At 37.1% G+C, this 22,737-nt stretch overlaps 1 protein-coding gene across 13 annotated transcripts in view; it reads right to left on the reverse strand.

Annotated features, from left to right (window-relative positions):
* The window catches only part of RBFOX1 (RNA binding fox-1 homolog 1), a 1,275,045-nt gene that overhangs the window by 974,419 nt on the left and 277,889 nt on the right, over positions 1 to 22,737 (reverse strand). For 12 of the 13 annotated variants that reach the window (XM_062639409.1, XM_062639410.1, XM_062639411.1 and 9 more), the window contains exon 2: positions 17,799 to 17,831. The exons of the other annotated variant lie outside the window; for it this stretch is intronic. In XM_062639409.1, the coding sequence (XP_062495393.1) occupies positions 17,799 to 17,831 (33 nt within the window). The remainder of the gene's footprint in view (positions 1 to 17,798; positions 17,832 to 22,737) is intronic. 13 annotated transcript variants of the gene reach the window in all.

Consider the following 22,737-nt stretch of genomic DNA (forward strand, 5'->3'; position numbering starts at 1 on the left):
AAGAATGAGTATTTTGGACTTCAACTGTCGTATGTAGGAAGTAGGTCATTCCCAGATCAAATTGTGTTAGATGATCTACCCCTCATGAAGTATTCTTTTAAATAGATATGGTGTAAAGTAGACCAAAATGAATTTCATTGTTTGAATTTTGTTTGGAAATAAGCCAGCCTAATAGTTAACTGCTTAAAAGCAGACTGTGTTCCATGTGAAGGGAGGATGCTGACAAGCTAGGTAGGTTTGGGATGATGCAATATACACAAGGGAAAGTCTCTCCTCCTTCCCACTAGAAGCTCCATTAAGCAAGGAACCATAAATATAGGCTGTTTTCAATCATATGCATAGCATAATATGTTTCTGAGTCTAAAAGAATTATCCCACATTACACCTCTCAGTTTCTAAAACTTGCAGTGTTGGAATATTTCAGAGCAAGCTAAATATCTGCCCTCAGTGCATCACTTGTCAACACCACACTGTCTGGTCTGGATTAACAGGATATGGATTGAAACTCACTCTCTAATCCTTCTCTTTAAGAGGGAAATATTTAAAAGATCACCTGCTTCATTTCTTCACTCATTAGAAGAACTCATCTGCAGTCCTGGACAAGTGATTACCATTCAAAGTTATGCGTAAAAAGCAAGTTGGGAAAAGTGATAAGTGGTCAATATAGTAAAAAATTTAAATAAAAATCTGAATGGTGTAAAGATGAAACATACCCCAATTACACAGTGAGCCAAAATGGTTTTCACACTGCTTTGATCTATTTGTTATTTTACATTTGTAATTAAAAAGTGACTAGTAATGTATTTAGCTGAGGAGTTATGAACACTGAGGAAATAAGGCTGTTTATTCTCATTTATAGATTTGAAACAACTTGCTTTGCTTTTTTTAGGCTAGAAGTATACATATTTTACAGTATTTTTATGAAAAGCTTATCATTTCACTAGAAAACCATTCTGAAAGTAAATGTGCAATTAAAAGTCTACCTCTGCTGTGCATTTACAGAGTAGACTTCACATCACTGAACTAAAAAAAACCACCCAAAACCAAACTGATTTTGATCATAGATACAAAACATTTCCAAAGACTATTTGAAAAGAGGAAGTCCATAGGACAGGTCAATTGTGGTCAGTTCTGGTGTTTAAGTCTTTGAAAAGACTCAGCTTCAAGGTCTTCTTGGTTAACTGTTCCTATAATTCGGCATTGTTAAATGTGGTTTATCTCTTCACAAATTTACCTGCACACCTAAGAAAGAAAGAAGCAGCCATTAAAAAGACTTGTTTCAGTCTGATTGCATCATTCAGATTTTTTTTGTTTACTGTGAGAACTAAGTGAAAAATTGAGCTTGGTGTTTTGACGAGCGGGTAGAACAGTGCTCAAGGAAATACCTTTCAGTGTCATGGACCAGCTACTCAAAGTACTTTAATCCCAATTTACAGAGTCTAGAAAGTATACTAAAAAGAGCACACAGAAAGTAAGTCAGTTACTTGAGAGGTCACCTTTTTCTTCTACGGCATGGTTAATTCCCACAGACAGCCAACTAGAAAAGCCTTACACTCGTGATTTAGCAATGGAGCTGAAGCACACGAGGATTACTGGCATTCCATGCTGCTATGTGGGCTCCATTATGGGTAACCAGTGCTTTCTTCACCAGTAGTATAGAAAAAAAATCAGGCAACCTGCTAATGGACTAAAAAGCAGTCACCAGGATTTATTTATTATCCCTCCACTGGTGGAAAACAAAAAATTAAAATAAAATCTCCATTTTTTGAATAGTGGAGAAGTTTTTCCAAAACAAAAAGCTTTTTTTTTTTGCTTTTTCATCCCACTGTTCACACCAGGTGCCAGAGGATCGCAAACAAGATTAACAGTGAGAAGCAAAATAATTTCAATGAAAAGTGGTATTCTACAGTAAAAGTACTTCTGGTGTTCTTATTTCTTCTTCCAAGTAATATCTCATTCTTATTTGAGCCATGATCTCCAGGGAAAACTATGACTGCAGCAATGATTATTCATTAGGAATATGTCATTAAAATACCTCACTCAGAAAGCTATTTTTATTTTCCAAATGAAGTGTGAAATGGTGAAGAAATACCACAAATGAGAATGAGAAGACCAATTTTTAAAGTAATTATTTCCATATCATTCATTTAAAGCACCATCATTAACCTGAGCATGTTGATATTTGCTTTTGTGAACTGCATGACTTTTTAACCTGGCAGTTTCTTTGTTCACGTGAAGTTGAAACCTCTCTGCCTACAAAAGCAGCAACCAAAGCACCACTTAATTCCAGGCACTCTGACCATATATTTAACTGTGTTCTACAGTAAGCTAGCTGACAGCTGTACAAGCAGAGGAATATGTTTTCCCATTAAGAAAAACATCACCAAATTGAATTACTCAGCTAACTAACACGGTCAAATAAAATCTATTTAGAAAAAGAACACTTAGTGAGATTATCTAATTAAAATTATTCAGACTTGGTTTGCAATATGAATATTTTTGAAGGAGGACACCAGGTAGCACAAGATCTAGTCCATGCAAATTTATTAGCTGTGAGCTTTAACCCTACAACTGTCAGCTCTGACTGGAAAAACTGCATTCAAGGTTTTGTAGCAAGAAGTGATTAAGTGCATTTACAAAGTGAGGACATCAGTTCCCAAGCCACCTAACATCAATTAAAGGAGGCCAAATTAAATTGATGTTCTAATTCCACAAAATTAATGGTAACTTTTTTTTAATAGCTGTAACAACATTTCCCTGAGGTCCTGTAATAAATTCTTATCACAGCAACTCATGTAGAAAGTAAGTGGTTACCTATCCATAAAAATCCAGTGTTTAAATTCAGTTATGGGAATGATGGCAGTAAGATTCCTATTGGCCTCTGTGTTCTGGGCATTTTAAATCTGATTTATTTTTTCAGAGTTCTTTATTTTTAAACACTAGGAAAGCATAAAGGAAAAAAATTCTTGTTCCTTATAGAAATATTTATTTTTTAATATTGGTTCCTTTCAAATAGAGCATTCGTCTAAACTCATGGGATCAGGAAATAATTAAGGTTGCTTGCAATTAATTTTAACCAAAATAAAATCATATGTCTTCACTATACAATATTTTAGAAAAGGAATAAGGGATTTTTATTTTTTTTTAATTATTTTAAATTTTTAAATTATTTTTCATTTTCAAAGAGTTGGTGACATAAACCAAACACCTCAATTTTCCATATAATCAGTCCTACTTAAGAGCATGTGAGTAAGACGAAACTCTGGTATATGGGTGTTAGTTAGGAGGGTAGAATTGGAACATGGAGTCCATATAGATGAAATATTGTGAAACCTTTTATTAAAATTTTGTGATTTCCTGGATGTGGACACTTATAAAGCTGAATCTGATTTGGGCCTTGGTTATTTATTTATTTGTTTTGAATTTAATTCTGAATTTTTAAATGCAGCACAGACCACACTGCAGGAACTGAAACACATCCAAAGACTCCTTACTGAAGGAAATGAAAACAGAAAATGCAGGGAGTAAAATTCAGCTGACTGTTCCAAAGCCTTGTTTCTCTAGTTGCGGCCACAGAGAGATTGATTAATTGCTTAAGATATTTGTAATGTGGCAATTTTCTTGTGTTATCCATGGTAATTTCCACCTTGAGAAACCTTCAAAAAGTTCAAATACAGATTTACGTGAGAACTAACACACCTGCTTTGAAAATGAATCCACCCCTCAAATTCAAATGACTGCTCTATGTCTCCTTTTTCTTTAAAAAAAAAAAAGCCATGACTGAGATAATTGGAAAAAATACAAACTTATCATTTGCAAAGACAAAAGGAAACTTGGACCATTTTATCCATGTCAAATACAGAAAGTTTCCCAGAACTGCAGACAACTTCAGCCTGGGGTCAGAGGATTCTCTTTCTGCAATTCTACAACTTTTTTCCTTGGAAAATATACCAACATTCTATCACTGCTTTTAACAATTGGTGTTTGTTTTGACAGCTTTGTGTTTTCTTATGAAGGATTATATAGTCAGGAAGAAAACAACAAACCAAACCCAAGAAACCCCAAACAAAACCAACACACCAGAAAATTGCCAATCTATATGTACAGTATATAGAGATTAAGAGGTCAGAGAGATGTTATATGCAGTTTTGAAATCTAGAAGCTAATATGAAGCCACCTACTATTTATAGTAAAGTATCTCAGTGAGACTGGCTATGGGTGATAAGGAATTACATGCCAAATCACCTGTGGGAGAAGCAGCTCAATTAGTGGCTCATATGGCTGCTAAACTTTTCCATTCTCTCTACCATAGTGTACTTATAATTAGCAGAAGAGACACATTTGACTACTCTCTGACTTCCTTAATTTGGTGTTTAAATTATTCAGTAAAGAGCCATAAACCTAACTTTCTCTCAGTTACAGCCACATTCAAAAATACTTGTTAGTACTGTTCTGTCTTCTTGATTTTTCTGTAACATCCCTCCTAAAACACTATACTGAGCAGTAGAAAATCATAATTCAATACATTGTTCATATAGTAATAAATAAAGTATTTATTAAAAACAGGGATAGGATAAAAATGACTTTGGCTGTTTGGTTTGGCTTTCTGTTAGCATTAGCCTAGGCCTTAATCTGCTACTGTGATTCTTTTCTGAAAAATAGGCATTAAAACCAACTTACAAAGAGTATTATGTTGGCTTCTTGGGTTAAGTCAACACAAGACAAACTAAACTAATAAATATAGTACAGTTCTTTAAACCATGACTTTATAAATTAAGTACATTCCTCGTGTCAATTTAGAAAGCTGTTTTGTAATGCAGGTTTAGTAGTGATGCATTGCAATTCATTAAACATCACAGATAGTGCCTCCTAGAACATTCTCGTCTCTTGACAATTGGTGGCTTTACCAACATGTAATCATTTATGTTTAGCTGCAGATGCCCTTCTGTTATTTGCCAGAATAAATCATCTAGAGCTCAAATACTGTGATGGTTTCAATTTCATTTTATCAAAAATCATGCTCTATTTGAAGAGCTGTTCAACTGGGAGCTGCTTTGCCTCTCTAGAGAAGTTACAGCACAAATGTTCACTGAATCCAGAGCAAGAAAAAAAAAATTCTCTTGTTACATTTGAAGCCTAAGACTACAAAGTCCGCAGAAAAAGTAATGGAAATGAAAAGATTAAACTCATTAGCTACTCAATGATTTGGAATCCACTCTGAAGTTCTTCAAATCCTATATACTGCAACATTCATTGTGTCCTTTGGGGATAAAAGATATGAAGAAATAAGATAGAGCAAGGAAGAGTAATTCCCAACCAACTGCAGTTAGTCTGTTACAGAAACGCTGTAAGGGTGATTTTGAAGACTTCAGCTTAGTTTCATAACCACAAACTCCCAATCAAACAGACAGTATCTCTTGGTTAGGAAAGTACTTCAGTCATTCTGCAAATAAGTCATAATAATGTGAATAAACCACTTACAAATTGGAAACTCCTTATCAGACCAGAAACTGGACTCCTACTTCAACAGCAAATATGGAACTGCTGGGGAAAATTATGTGCCTCGACAAGTTAATTACATACCCTGGTCTACCCTCTGCTATTTGCCTTTTTGTAAGGTGAAAGATGCAGACCTTCCTCTGCATCCCAGCACACACAGCTGCTTCACCTTCAACAGAAAAATTTTAATTATACCACCTGAGAAAACTCAAGATTGAAATGGTGGAAGAAAATTTAGAAATTTTCTGGCTATGCCTTGCTGACTTTTCTTCAATGAGGAGGAGAAAGTGCCATATTTCACCCGTTATTTGCACAGCTTCCCCATTTTCCTCCACAACATGACAGTCTCTCTCCCAAGTCTATTAATCTCTTTTCTTCACCTCTGTAAAGCTGGGCAGGAGTTTCTCTCTCCCACTCTCCCTGAAGAAGATACACCACAGGTACTGGACCACAGGTACACCAATACAGACACTACTGTTCATCCCCCCAGCATCTTGCCTTACGAAAAGCAGGCATCAAAAAACAACACCTTTTACCTTTTACTCTCCCTCCCCACCCTCTCTATTATAGCAATATAAGCATTTCCCCAAATATCCACTCCAGTTTTAAATCACCTCAAACCCTATGTTCTTATAGGAGGATAGGAAACATGGGCAGTGACTAGCCAAAAATGAATGGGAAAGCAAACAATATTAATAATATTTTAATACACCATCTCCTAAGTCTGGCTATTCACTTTTGTGGCAAGTACTGTAAGATGTACAATGTGAATAGTCAGCAGCAACTTTCCAAAGCCTCCTAATGAAGAAGTCCAAATAGATATTGTTTGGCTTGTAACTGTTTTACATGTGAATAAAGTTGTGTAACGCCTATTTTTACAAACCTATTATCTTCCCTAAACACAAACCCATAATAGTCTATAACTTCAGCAATCAATGGTTTTGCACTCATGGAAAACTACATCTACTTTTGAAATTTGGGGTGGTGGTGTTTTTTTCCTCCAAACTACTTGCATTTTGTTCATAAACTTTTGCCAGAATATCTGCTTTGCCCTTTTTGTGCACAACGTTAAGCAGCAGTACAATGCTTAATTAACAAGAAATAGTGTATTTTCTGCATTTTTATATCATACAGTTTTTAATAATGTCTTAGGAGGTCAATTTCAGTGCTACTAGGCAAAAATATGCTACTAATAAAATGTGACTTGCTCTTTCACTGATGGGACAAGCTTATTTGTTTGCATATCATAAAGTACTTCCTTACTTCAAGTATTAGTAGACATGCATCTTTTAGCAGTACAAAAGAAAAAGAATATACCGATAATATCTGTGTTTGCATATTCACATGCACCTAGAAGGCATCAATATTATGTTAACCTCAGCTCTCAGACAGTAAATGAGAAAACTGATCACATTTAATAGTTTAACAGGTGTCAACCCAAGTTAAATGTGAAACATCGATATGTGCTGTACTTTGGACTGAAAGCTCTTTCTTGGTACTTTTAAAGTAGAAAACCAGCTGGCTGAAGAAAATCCTGAAAGCACAGGGCTACACTGCAGGGATTCATTCTATTACATTAATTAAAGCATTAAGTTGTTGAACTAAATAACTGCTGAAAAAAATATCTTTTTTAGACCAGGCATTGCAGTTCCCAAGCCAATAGGACGTTTTCCTATCCAACAGTGAGGACTGATAATTAACAATTTAGACTCTTCTTTCTATTCCTAAGCTTCTGACACCTTCTTCCTAAATTAAGATCACAGTCACTGCTCTTAGAAACTGCCACAGCTCCATTAAGGCACAGCTCCATTAAAGCTTATGAAGCTCTGCCAAGTTACATGGCAGAGAACTTGCCCTGTGGTTTGTTTAAAGGTTATAAGCTTTGCCTGCAAAGATGACAATTCCAGGTGGAATTCAGATGGTCTTTAATTTATACAGCTGCCCCTGTCAGCCAAAAGGTCTTTACTTCAGACTGTCAATTAAATAGAACACTGAAAATTTTAACCATGTTTCTTTATATAGACACCTAGGAAAGGACCTTTTTGTCAAATTACATTGTACCTATGAAATTCCATCTTTTCCCCCTGCTGTTATGAATTATTTTTTTTCAATTTCAAAAGACAACTTTATTTCAATTATAGAAATGAAATAAAGAACTTTCTTCACTATACAATAATGGAATTTTCTGCGCAGATTTCCAGTGTATAAACTGAATAATCAACTGTATCCTTGATAAACTCATTTAAAACAGTAAATCAAAAGAAAGAGAACAGTGCCCAAACAAATTTTACTACATCTGATGACAGAAGAAAACCTTTTCAAGTATCAGAAAAAACTTACTTTGAAATGGGTGATGACTTCTTATTTTAAGTAACCAATGATAAGTACTAATATATTTTCAACTAAAACTTCTTTGGGGTTTTTTTTTTCCCCATTATTATACTTTCTTTGCTAACTATGTACTTCAGAATCATGACAATCACTGCCAATGATTTTTTAGAGCATATGGGCAAAAGAAGCATATAATTTTAATGGAAAGAGCATGCAAAAGCCTTCTTATTATTAATCATTGCAGAAGGAAGAGGCTTATCTTCAAAGATCTACTTAAAGATGTTTGTGACAGCTCAGGAATTTATCTCCAATTCTTCTTGCCTGTGGTGTGCCACGTTGCTATTTTTTCCATAGCAACATGCAAGCCGCAAACTAAGATGTCATATGCATAATACAGAGATAAAAAATGACCCTATTTCCACATCCACGTGATAAATGGAATGAAAGTTCAGTGAACACATATTTGCACATTAATTGAGCTGCATGATTCTGTCCTGTTCAATCAAGTCACTACTGTATGTACCACAGGAATTTTTTCCCTGAGAATCATTAAACCAACTTTATCGCTCAAACACATACACATTTTCACCTATTTATCTTCTTGCCTTGCCAAGATAGAAAAAAAGAGTCACCTCTGCATATTCACGATTGAAAGCACATACACATACATTTATATATTACTACATCACATTAATATGATGAGAATCCATACTAAGTGTCATTGTTCACTGTAATAATCAAAGAACAAAGGTACTTGATCAACTTTTGCAGCCTATAAATATTTAGGAGACGTTTCGGCTTTGAGAATATTACATTTTCCCTTAGAAATCAAGTTTCCTGTGGCTGATTTAATCACAAAGATCAATATGGCACATCTACAGTTCTGACATGATGATACTCTTGAAATTCACAACAAAAGGACTGAGAAAATTGTGATTAATAAATCACCTTTAAAATCCTCAAAACATGTTAAGATTCTCATATAGGCAGTGAAAATTTACAACATTTAGCAAGAAGACATAGAAGTAAACTGAGAAACAGAAAAAATAAACAAAATGTACTTCCAAGTCAACACTAACCCTTTAGTGAGACTAGCTTATATTCATTTCTATTGCCATCAAATTACTGATGCGCATAGCTGGAATGCATTCTGAAGCCACATATTCATAAAAATGCACACATGATGTTTCACAGTTAACATTACTTTAATAAATCCAATTATCTTCAGAAGTCTCTGCAGGAGTCCTTCCCGAGCAGATTCTGGCTTTGTGTGTGGGATGGTGCAATCTCTAGATCCTTGGAGGAAAATTTCAATTTCATACTTACTGGCATAAATAATCTAAACAGCCTTGGAAGTTGTGTAGATCTGGTAAGAACACTTTCCCTTTAATAGCACACTTCCAAAAGTACAACGAAATCCCAGTCTGAACAAAAAGCAAGACTTACCTCACACCTGACCAAAGGGACTGAGCAGCATTTCAGTGAAAATAGGAAAAAATCAGTATTCAGAAGAAAGATAGAGGCTTAAACAATTAAAAGACTGTTTCCAGAGGTAGACTTTATTAGGGAAGATTGTTTATCTTAAATGAAGCAAATTTAGGTAACTGACCTAGTCCATGGACCATTTTTTATATAAACACTGAAAAAAACCAAATGCTAGTTTGAAACCTGTGTAGGCAATGGAGTCTCAGCTACCAGACCACTCATTAAAATCTACATGGAGGAGTAAGCATATAGATTTTAGTCAACAAGTATTATGATCTTGGTTTGCAATCACTCTCCTAGAAGCACCATGAAGCACTTGGGTACCCCTTCAGACTGCACTGGGATAACTGAAAAAAGAAAAATCTCATTTTTAAGAGTTTACAAGACCAAAGATTTTGTCACTGGAAGGAAGCAAAACCAATTTATGTAACCAAGTCTTTGCCAAACGGAATGACAGCTTGTCCTGGGTTCAGCAGTAGCAGTCATTTTCCTCCTTCTTGGTAGCTGGTGCAGTGCTGTGTTTTGACTTTCGGCCTGGGAACAGAGCTGATAACAAGGATGTTTTGGTTTGGCCAAGGACTTTGTGAGCCTCATGATCTGCCAGGGAGGAGGGGAAGCTGGGAGGAAGCAGAGACAGGACACCTGACCCAAACTAGCCAAAGAGGTATTATTCCATTCCACAGCACATCATGCCCAGGATGTAACTGGGAGTTAGCAGGAAGGGCTGGGGATTGCGGGGTTGGAGGAGGTATCCGTCAGTGCTTGGTCAGGCTAGGGGGGGCCTTGTTATTTTCTTTATCATTGTTATTATTGGTGGTAGCAGTAGTGATTTGTGTTATACCTTAGTTACTAAACTGTTCTTATCTCAACCCGTGGGAGTTGCATTCTTTTCGATTCTCCTCTCCGTCCCTCTGGGAGTAGGGGGAGGGAAAGAAGTGGGGGAGTGAGTGAACGAGTTACCTGACTGGGTTTAAACCACGACACAGCTGATACCTAGTATTTATTTAAAAAAATAAATTGAGACCTCCAACAGAAGGATGGGGACACGGACCTGTTTGAGCTGACTGAGTATCTGTTGTCAGGGTTTGGCAGCTGCTGTACTTGGAGCTGGAGTAGCTGTGCTGTCTGTTGCAGTCAGAGTTTGAGTAGCTGCTGTACTTGTTGCTGGAGTTGGTGTAGTTGCTGTACTTGGAGTTGGAGTAAAATCAGTTTTGAAGGCTGAAGCACCTCTACTGTGAAGACAGGCTGAGAGATCTGAGCTTGGGCAGCCAGGAGGAGGCGCAAGGGAGACCATAGAGCAGCTTCCGATGCCTAAAGGGGCTACAAGAAAGCTGAAGAGGGGCTTTTTGCAACAGCACATAGGGATAGAACAAGGGAGAATGGCTTTAAACTGAAAGGGTAGATTTAGATTAGATATTAGGAATACATTTTTTCCTGTGAGGGTGGTGAGGCACTGGCACAGGCTGCCCAGACAAGCTGTGGCTTTCCCATCCCTAGCAGTGTTCAAGGCCAGGTTGAATAGGGCTTGGAGCAATCTGGTCTAGCGGAAGGTGTCCCTGCCCATGGCAGAGAGTTGGAACTGGATGATCTTTGAGGCTCCCTCCAACCCAAACCACTTTATGAGTCTATGAAATACAAAACAAAAGCTACATTTCCATTTGTATCTTTTATAAATGTTCTTTTTAATATATATTAATATATATAATAATATATATTATATTGTGTATATATAATATTAATATATATAATATATATATTAATAATATATAATCAATAGTCAACTGGCTATGTCTAAACTGATGTATTGCATGATTCAATATATTTGGTTTCTTTATGAACGTTTATTTTTTCCATTCATTATCTTTTGCTGGACTATTTGCAATGGTAGAAGCTTCTGCTTCTATGAATAAAGTAGTCCCCAAACCGTAAATTATATTCTACAATTTTGACATCATTTATTTTCATACCATTATACATGCCAACCTTTTGACTACTCAAGATCAAAAGAGTTGCTCTCAAGGCTCATATTTCACTATAGCTCTCATATTTTATGCAGCAAATTAGGTTTTATAGTAGCAGCTACAGCAAGACTGTCTCTCATATTGCACAGCTTAAAATTACTGTAGAGGATTTCATATTGGAGAAGCATGATGCTATAAATTCATACTCAAGTAAAAAATGGATGAAAACTTTCTGTAATTCTTTCCCACCCATTTTGCACAGTTTTGATGCATATGTATGTAACCAATGAAAAAAAAACACCTTGAAATTATAAAAAATAGTCAGGATTCTACTTTTGGTAATAGAAGTTGGAAGGGAATCTAGCAAATACTAATGAAGGGAGTTATTTTAAGTGTTCAGAGGGGGTGCACTCAAATCACGTTCAAAGGTCATCTACCAGACATGCATTGTTACGAATTTCTTTTCTGCCACATTGCAATGTCCATACTAACTTGCTAAGATAATTGCTACAGCTTGGAGTTCCCATCACTGACAATCAAGAGTTTATTAGGTACCTGAAGACACAGGTAGGTGCTCACTAGGTCTTATATGTGACCTGTAGACAACGTTCAGTGGGAGTTCAGATGCTTACTCAGCTTATATGCACATTAAATACTTTTCAGTGGAAATAATTTATGGCTAAACATCAAAATAACAGTTTCTGCACAGTTATAAGTGATCAGTTCTAAAATCTCAACAAGTTAAAATTACTTTGATACATCATTCTCCAATTTACAATTGATTGCAATTACCATGTTTTTACGCTAGTGATAGCAATTTATACACAATTAGTGACAGCTTATGACTCAGTCAAATTCGAAGGGATTTCAATGGACCAAGCAAAAAGGACCATCTTACTGTAACAGTTACACTCTTGAAATTTCTAAAGTCCTATTACAAACTATAAAGATGGTAAACCCCTTAAAATATTCATCATTGTGACTACACGGAAAGCATCAGGCTATACTTTTATAGAACTTGCTGCTGCTCTTTAAAATGCAAATATCTTCTTACTTTAAATGAAGAACTCAATGAGCACTTAAAAAAACTAATAGCCAATTCTTTATCAGTCATCACGACTGATCACTCAATGCCTCACTTCTCTTTTATGGAAGAGGGAATATACAGCTGGATAGGATTAACAATGCATAGGCTCAATCAAACGCCTCAGCTGATGCAAAGTATTGATCCATCAGAAAAGGGAAGGCTATAATCCATTCATTCATTCATTCTGAAAAATAATGTGAAAATTGAAAGGGAAACGTCTTGTGTCTTGAGAATGTGTGTACCCTGGAGTGACGGCAGATTAGATCCTTGTGTGTCAAGTGTGCTTTGGAGAATAAATCAGGACAAAGAGACCAAGAAGACTGAATGGCATGTTTTTATCTACCGTGGACTTTTAATACACCTGTAATTCATCCTAAGAGCATCCAACCAAGCATTCTTGTTTCTCCAAATAATGTGTCCATTGATATCATAGTTTTCCCACAGAAACAAATCAGACAGCCAACAGGATTTAACAATTACTGGTATACTAGCTAAAAGAATTAAGTGTACCAGGAACAGAGCATACTGCAAACTATCAAAACAATAATAACAGAACAATATTGGTAGGTACATATTTTCTTAGAAAGTTCTGTTGTTTACACACCCTGTTTTACCAGCTGCTTTTCAAAAATTGAGTTAGTTTGCTTCAACATTAAAACTAAGAAAAACAGACAGTATGGCCCTGCTGGCAATGAAACCTCACGGTTCTGCTACCAACCTGCCACATGATTTTCTTCATTTTGCTGTAACCATTTCATGTATTATCTACCTAAGTGAGCAAGACCTTTGAAATACTGTGTAACACATGCCTGTACACAACCTGAAAGACTAGGATTCCAGCTGGGGCCTCTAGGCATTAGTGTAATGCAAAAATGACAATAATATCAGCAAGCACAAATGCTCTGAATGTCTTTCAGACCATATCTGCTGTAGACACCTTGCATACTCACCTCTCACATCATTCGTGTAAACATATTTCTACAGCACCACAAGCATACACGATTTTTCATAAACATTTTATGAAAAAAGGAAAAATGAAACAACTGTCTGTCCTTGTTGTCAGAGGATTTTTCTCCCCTCTCCACCCTGCACGCAGAGCTGCAAAAGGGCGACTGAAGTGTAATACATTTATTGGCCTTTGCAGAAACAGGCTACCCACCAGGACTGACCTACTCCTTCCATGTAAGGGAAGTGGGGGGCTTAACAATGAAATTTCCTGATAATCAAGGACCTTATAGATTGCAGTATAAATCAGTCAGTTCTGTTATCATTAGAGCCATATTCTGCTCCCTGTTCTGAGGTTTTCCTTAAACTCTGATTTAATAACCTCCTTGTCTCTGAGCTGATTTTGATTTCCAGTTTTATTGAGATGTATTGGCAGCCTTTTCTTTATGAGAGTAAAAAAGGCTGCCTTGACATTCCTCACATAAAAGCAGGCAGAGAGGTTACACACAGTATTTCCATCAGGCATGACCTCTTAATTTCTCAAAAGGCAGTGGCCCTGAACTTCACTGTATCATTTATTTGATGTAAAGGAAAACAGGAATCAAAAGCAGCTTTCTGTTCTCTATTTAGGTAGAGGAACTTTTGCTCTCTACCTAAATAGAGAAACCTTTGCTTCTTCTGAACACAATCCCTCAAGCAGATGGGGTGGCAGGACACAGATGTGACTGTCCACCTATTATGGCCTGCTCCCCCACTCCAGCATTTTTTGGAGAAGCCACAATCCACACAGGAACCAGAAGAGCGGCACGATTTAATGTAGCCATCCTCCCCCCCAAACCCAAGGGTAGGATGGGGGGTGAGATTACCCCAACCCAAGGGTAAGAGCACTGCTCTCCTACTACATGCCAGGTTGAGCATGAAGGAGAGGAAACAAAGGTTTTTTAAGTAGAGAAACTTTTGTTTCAGAAAGAAGAAAAGAAATGATGGTTTCCCCAACATGAAGATTATTTACACTAATAGCTAATTAGAAAAAAAGGACACTCTGGAAAAAGTCACATAGTTTAATGAAAGAGGGATCTTTTGAAGGGGACATGTATATGCCAAAAAGCAATAAATGACTTGTCAACCACATACCTGCATCAAATAAAGGTAGCAGACCTGAAAAAAGTCATTCCTTAAACTGTGTTGTTACAGGTAATTACATGAAAAATATATTATATTCTGTATGTCACAGGAATTTACACAGTGTATTGCTGTATTTGAGGCTGTTCTCAGGCCCATTTTGTAATGACGTTAACACAATCTGTTACGTGCTTTACTGTGCAAGAGACCAGAGTAATTCATGATAAAAATCTTTGTATTTAACTATCTATGCACAACTTATACTTTTTTAAAGATGCTTCTAACTTTCATATTTACAAGACTATGACACTAAAAGGCACAGTGTAGGCAGATTTGGCAATTATTCATGGAAGGCTTTGCTGCCTACAGCTTTGACTCTGTCACTGTTTGTTGCCCCTTCGTGTTAAAAGATTGACGAAAGGTCTTTGGCTTACTTGACAGCCTCCTCTAGATGTATTTGTTTCTCTGCAGCTGGTATGTGGAAACCAGCATTTGGAAAAAAAAAAAAAACAAAAAACAAAAAACAGAAAAACCCAAATTCTTTGTATCTTCCTGAAGCATTCAACAGTAACACAAACACGCTATTTTTCTGTCTAGTTTTTACTGAGAAAATTCGGTAAGGGAACACCACAGCTATGTCAACTGAAAAGAAAAAGAGGAAAAGTGGTCTACCTTGACTTCAGCAAAGCCTTTGACACAGTCTCCCACAGCATCCTCACGGCTAAATTGAGGAAGTGTGGACTGGATGACCAGGTAGTGAGGTGGACTGCGAAAAGGAGAGAAGACAGAGAGTTGTAGTCTATGGGGCGGAGTCAGTTGGAGGCCTGTAACTAGTGGAGTGCCTCAAGGGTCAGTACTGGGACCGGTATTATTTAATATATTCATCAATGATTTAGATGAGGGAATTGAGTGTACTATCAGCAAGTTTGCTGATGACACTAAGCTGGGAGGAGTGGCTAACACGCCAGAAGGCTGTGCTGCCATCCAGCGAGACCTGGACAGGCTGGAGAGTTGGGCAGGGAATAACGGGATGAAATATAACAAGGGAAAGTGTAGAGTCCTGCATCTGGGCAGGAACAACCCCAGGTTCCAGTATAGGTTGGGGAACGACCTGTTAGAGAGCAGTGTAGGGGAGAGGGACCTGGGGGTCCTAGTGGACGACAGGATGACCATGAGCCAACACTGTGCCCTTGTGGCTAAGAAGGCCAATGGCATCCTGGGATGTATTAGAAGGGCGGTGGTTAGTAGGTCGACAGAGGTCCTCCTTCCCCTCTACTCTGCCCTGGTGAGACCCCATCTGGAATATTGTGTCCAGTTCTGGGCCCCTCAGTTCAAGAAGGACAGGGAGCTGCTGGAGAGAGTCCAGCGCAGGGCAACCAAGATGATTAAGGGAGTGGAGCATCTCCCTTATGAGGAAAGACTGAGGGAGCTGGGTCTTTATAGTTTAGAGAAGAGGAGACTGAGGGGTGACCTTATAAGTGTCTATAAATATATAAAGGGGGAGTGTCACGAGGATGGAGCCAGGCTCTACTCAGTGGCAAACAATGATAGGACAAGGGGTAATGGGTACAAACTGGAACACAAGAGGTTCCACTTAAACTTGAGAAGGAACTTCTTCTCAGTGAGGGTGACGGAACACTGGAACAGGCTGCCCAGGGAGGTTGTGGAGTCTCCTTCCCTGGAGACATTCAAAGCCCGCCTGGACACATTCCTGTGTAACGTTATCTAGGTGTTCCTGCTCTGGCAGGGGGATTGGACTAGATGATCTTTTGAGGTCCCTTCCAATCTCCAGCATACTGTGATACTGTGATACTGTGAATAATTAAATTTCAAGACCGGATCATGAAGATCAAAGAGTGCAAAAAAAGGAGAAAAAAAAAAAAGTCAAAACATGAGGCCACTATTATCAAACCCGAGGAAATGTTATGTGTGTCATCCACACAAACAACTATTTAAGGTGTGTTAGCCTCAAAATACACCAAAACTGTACTATGCACTATATAGGGCCCAGAAAGAAATCTTTAAGTTTGCTATTATGTCAAAGGAGCCATTTCCCTCAGCAGAAAACTGACTCCAACTCAAAAAATCAGCATCCAGTCCTGCATGCTTATTGTTCTTTCTAGTTGTTACTCTTGTGAATATTCAGTAGGACTATAAACAAACCTGATTTAGGAAAGCACCTAATCATCCTTTACCTTCCAAATAGGATTTTCCCTGTATGGGGGAACTTTGCCATGAATTATGGCATTCTTTTATAGTATGCAAGTGAACTTGCATCCTTGTTCTTTAAAATAACTAACACAGATTATCTATTCTCTTTAATAATGCAATTTGAATTACAAAACATTCATATTAAAAATTTATCTGACTATAGTTGTAAGAGTCACCTACACCTTTTGTCATAGTTAAACATTAGCTTTGGAGTACATCACAAATTCCCTACCGTGAGTCCAAGACCTGTTTCATATAGAAATGCTCTGAGCTTCCAATTGACATTACATTTAAATGAGTCAGTAACTGTGCACACTGAATAAAAATACCTGTCAGTTATTAAAAGTGCAGTGACTTACTCAACAGCAATGTTCAAAAGAGACAAATACTGTATAACACGCTGGTGGTCACAAAGAACTGTCATTTTTGGTTTAGCAATCAGTTATTCAAAATATACTCCAATAATCAGAATATTTTCACCTCTAAGAATAAAGTTAAACCCATTAAGATCAGGTAGAATACTCACACACTACTAGAAAAGCTAACAAAATAAATGCAAATCCAAAATGATCAATCTAAACTAGCAATGCCAAGCATTGTAGACACTGTAGACAACACACCGTATAGTTAATGTCATTCCAGAATTGATCAAGAATTCAGCTAGTAGCACTGTGTCATAAAACTAAACTTCTCTCTCATGTCCAGTCTGTTCAAACAGCTCATGTCATATGGTACCAAAGAGTGAGGCAAGCCAAGGACTGGGAAGGAATGCAAGCCAAACAGCAGAGCTGACCTTGGAGCAGATACAGTACGCTTTTTGCTCGGAAGCAATGAAGAAAAATTGAAGGGCATAGAGGAAAGGTCAGACAGCCATCTTCTATTGATGGGAAATTACAACACATGCTTACCAAAGCTCTGAACTACACAGTTTCAAAGACCTACATAATGATAAAACTTTCCTAGGAGGAATTTATCAGCTTACACATTGTTGTAACAAGACAAGAATTCCAAAGATTGTTTCATTAAATGCTAGAAACAGCAGGTGTCACAGTGAAGCCCCTTAAATTTTCACCCCAAAATTGCAAGAAAGCAAGCCCCACTATCAAAATTGCAGACAGCTATTTAACAATCCACACATGTAAGACAGGATTTCCTACCTCAGCTTTGCTGGCAGCCAGTGTTGTCAAAACCTGAAAATTACAGGAAAAATGCATTAGTATTGATTCAACAAAACAGGACTGGGATTAATTTGCTTTTGGGGTAACTGACATCAATTGGTTGTTATGGCTTGAGGGAATGGAACTGAAGAGAACTTTCATACTGACTGTTCACCTGTCATGCATATTAGAGGCAAAACCAGGTATAAATTAAGAGTAGAGTAATATTCAGGGAACATACACAAAACAGAACTGAAAAATGTTTTCCTATTTTTACTTATTTTTAATTTGTTTCTGAACAGAAATGATGAGTAATGCAACTAGAAGCTATTCTAACACATCAAGAAAATTACCATGATATGCTTTGACAGTGCTAGAAGCAACAGGGAGTTTGAAGAACACATTACATGTAAAGCGTGACAAAGAAAGGTTTGCCAGCTTCTGCTCACTGGGGATGTACTGTGTTGGGTGCAGGTATTGGCAGGAAAGGAGCTGCAGGAAGCCCTGCAGGAAAAGGTCAGGCTCTGTTCCAGTTCTGACTTACAGCAATCAAGGCTGGGCTTAGCACAAACATACTTGTCTCCCGATGAGCCATGGAACAGCAAGAACTATTTCTCTATGCCAAACAAGGAATTAATTAATCATTAATTCTCTAGATTTAGGCACCAAACCATAAGTAAGTCAACTACTACCATAAACTTGCACAAAATTCAGTTCAGGCAATACAGATAAAATTGTTATTTATATTACAGTAACTTCAACTCAACACTTTGAATAGACACAGACATACTTTAATATTAGAGGACAAATAACACACATTAAGTGTTATTAAATTAATAGCTGTTATTAGGTTATGAGGGCTGTTAAACTGTATTTGTGAAACAAAACTCTGTTAGAACTTTATGCGATAATACTCTCATGACTTTACCATGTTGAAAACCCCCTTATAATCTCCTCACATATTTAAGACTGACACCTAGCTATAATTCTGTCTACATGAGAATAGATCTTCCTTTATATTGGTGTTACCAATCACTTTTAAAGGATATCATCAATTTTCCCCAGCTTTTAGAAGCAGGAGAGGGAGTGACCAACAGTGACTCAATTGGAGGGCAGGGGATGCAGAGCACAGAGTTTAATTGAATAAAGCTCAGTCTGTATAACAAAAAGAAAATTTGTGTGCAGAGCTGTGGATTCATCAAAAAATTATTTCAAAGGGATGTGGGTATTGAAATGAACTCTTGTCACATCACAACAAGGAACCTGCAATCACAAACAGTTACTTAATTTAATCTGATTCAACAAGTTTCAGCTCCATTTGAAAAGTGTATCTTTTGTCACTAATAGGATTTTTGAAGGCTGCTCAAGAATTTCTCTCACACAAGCAGAACTTCCCCTTATTTAAATTCCATTTATTTACAAACAACCTATCACCTTTTTCTTTCTTTTTTTTTTTTCTTTGTTATTCCTCTTCACCAATACCCTTTAGGGTTAGCAGTTATTTTTCTTTCCCAACACAGACCTTATATAAAGTCATCTCATCCATTCTCTGCTAGAATTAGGCTTAACATGTTATTCTGTTAGTGTTCCCTCACAAGAAGGACTTTCTACCAATATACTCAGTAGAGTTACACTCTACTTACTACAATCTAATTACATATTTTTTTTTTTTTTTTGGCAAATGAATAAAAACATTTATTTTAGGAGATATACCCAAAACCTAGTTTAACTTAAAACACCAGCATTTGGAGTGAAGTCTCCTTAAGCTTTCATAAATCCCACTCTAAACCATCTCCCAGAGGTGCCTCTCTCTCTCATCTATGTAAGTAATGTGAAAACAGCTAAGCACTGTGACTACTCCAACCAAGGACTCACTAATGCCTTGCAATGTAATTAAGCATTCTTCTATCTTAGTAATCCACATGTATATCCAGAGAGTGTATTTCTCTTTTATAATGCTTTATCTTCCTGCTCCTTTATAGTCATCCAGTGGTCAACTGGACCACTGGGCACATACCACCCATATCTTTCTTATCAAAGTTATTGTCTGGTAAATCCCTGTTCAGCAGTTGAATTTCAGTTAGTTCCTAGAAGGATGACCTTTTACTTGGTATTACTGACACTAATTCACTTCTTTTATTTCAATCTGCTAGAGTATTCATCTCTTCCTGGATCACGCTCTTCTTTATTTCCAATTAGCTTTACATTTTTATCAAATTTCATCAGCACATTCTTATGCTAAGCGTACTAATGAAAAATTATCAAATGAAATGACAAATAACTTGACACAGTCATACTGCTGAGGGCAGCATTTTTTTGAGCCATGCAGTACTGCTGACACTTGCCTGGCAGGTTACCAGGAACTCGCACCAGAGTTATGTTAGTAAAATACTTCACCAGCTCACGCTACATAGCTGAGCAAAATGCCCTGTATTGCCCAGGCTGGACACGGGGATATGGACATACACTGAGACATGAGGCCAGGCTGGATGCAACTTGAGCAATCTGGTCTAGTGGAAGGTGTCCCTGGGGCACAGGTGGCTGGAACTAGATGATCTTTAAGGTCCCTTCCAACTCAAACCATTCCATTATTCTATGATTTCTGAAAACTCTGTGAAGTGATCCTCACACCAGAGGGACTATGATCTCTAACAGCATACTCATCTCTTTATTAATGGAGAGAGATATGGAGTGTTTCTATTTAAAATAATGATATTCCTCAAGTTGATGTTTAATTAATAAACAGTAAACCACATTAATATTATAGGTCAAATAACACTCATTAAATCAATGAGCTGACTGCTATTAGTCTGCAAATATCTGACAATTACCTAAAAGTTTTAGCAGAGACTTTTAAGTTTACGTATGTTAATGCTTGTATGACTGATTTCCTACTCCCTCTCAACCCTATCCTCCTCCTCAGTTCCTGAAACTTTCAACTTCTAGACCAGCAGCTGTATTTTCTGCCAAGTTTGATAAGTCAGTGAATTCACACACGAGAGTCATATAAAGTGTATGACAAAGAACAGTATTTGGGAAGTCATTCTTTGCTGTAGGCTTTTCCAAAACTTGTCTGTATGTGATAGCATCATTACTCAATTAAACCCTCTAAGAAGGTATGGCTAGGTATCAAGCTTCTTAAGAGAGTACCCATTATGATCTGTAGCCAAGTCACCCAAGACACAAAACCAATTTACCTATCTTGGGCAATCCTGGGTAAAGAAGTACCTATAATTATGTCTGTCTTGATAATATGCTAATTATTACAGAAGGGAAGGATTGGGGACAAGCCAAGGAAAAGAGCAGAGACCAAGAATTGGAGTGTAGACAATGTGCCTGTCACTATTAGTCGATCTTGCTTTACAAGGCTGGCAGCTTCCTTTGTAGATCATGATACCTGCAACAGCTTATAGTTCTTACCAATGTTTGGTATGAAGCATGACATTCTTTTACCATCTCTTACTGTCTCCTGGACTTTTTATGTACTAGTTAAGAATGCAGCAATTTCATCAAGAGAGATCACAGCTTGGGTGACGGTTTCCTATCTTTCTCACAATAATCCCTTCGTGACATAAAAAGCCCATGGGTTTATGTCACTTTCTCAGGGAAGCTGCAATTTATTTTTCTTGTACTAGAAGCTAACATGACTGACAAAAAACATCCTTAAAATGGCTTTTTTGCTACTCACAAAAGCTGCACTCAATTCAGAACCTCCCCTTCTACATAAGGAAATGAATGAATGCTGACAAAAATGTAGATATGGTGATAACCAGATAATGCAGTAAACAGTCTTTTAAACTATGTTTACTGGTTTTAGCCCTTAGAAAGGCCTTATCTTGAAGTGCATGCATATGTAGTTCCTAACGTCCAGAATTAATTAAAAGGACAGTATGTGCCATGCTAAAACTGTATCCAAATAGTTGCTATTTGTTATGTATCTCAAGCTAACAAGTTACTGTAAAGAAATAAAGGAAATCTTCTAGAATGAAGAAAGTTCTGAAACATGAAATGGAAAGCTCATTTAATGTCATTTTTGTATTAAATACATATGAAATTTCCTGTGTAAAAGTTCAAAGATAAAAGAGCAGGGACAAAAATTGAAAGGGACACATTATGAGACAGGATTCTCATTTATCACTTGCCTGAAAGTCAGTAACCATTTCACTGACTTGGCTCATCTCATCAACATGTGAAGCCCTTTTCCTGTTACGCATTTTTCTAAAGAAGATATTTTCTTAATCTATTTTTCAGTTTCTCACATCAAAATAAATGTTGTGCATTTAAAAAAACACAGTTTTCACCTTTTATAACTTTGCAACTTCCTAGGTTTCTATGGCATGAGAAAAGGTTTACTTCAGTCCTAGTCCAAGAAACTAAATGCATGGAATTCCTTCAGCATCACCTCATGTTTAGCTCATCCTGCTTCAAACTCATATAAGGCATGCATATGCGCTACGCTACAAGAACACTCATTGAAAGAGGTGCAACCAACGGCCCCTCAGTTTAGCATCTTTCCTGTGCTTACCTGAGAATACCATCTAGTTCCAAAACATGATTAAAAAACTAAAAAAAGGTGCAAATAGACATTTACAATAAGCTGAAGAAAACCATCTCCTGAACTTCGGACTTTTGAAATTCTGTTAGAATATTTTAGAATATATTTCAGGCAAAGAGGGTTTTGAGAATGAAAAAGTGTATAAACCTAGAAGAAAAGACAGCAAGACTGAATTGTCAATGACAGGATGGAATTGGTTTTATTTTTTTTTCTTCCACCACTAATGTTAATAAAGTGCCCCAAGAGCTGTTTCTTCAATAGACAGATACTCTAAGAAGTAATTTTATTACAGTAAAGCTTTTGATGTCTGTAAGCCACCCCCCAGGTTTTTGGAGGGCTGTTAGACGACAAAGATGAGTACCATTCACGTCATGTAGTATGACT

This window comes from Pezoporus occidentalis, unplaced genomic scaffold, assembly GCF_034315485.1.
Source record: "Pezoporus occidentalis ecotype Australia unplaced genomic scaffold, CSIRO_AGI_Poc_V1 ctg60, whole genome shotgun sequence".
Lineage (NCBI taxonomy): Eukaryota > Metazoa > Chordata > Aves > Psittaciformes > Psittacidae > Pezoporus > Pezoporus occidentalis.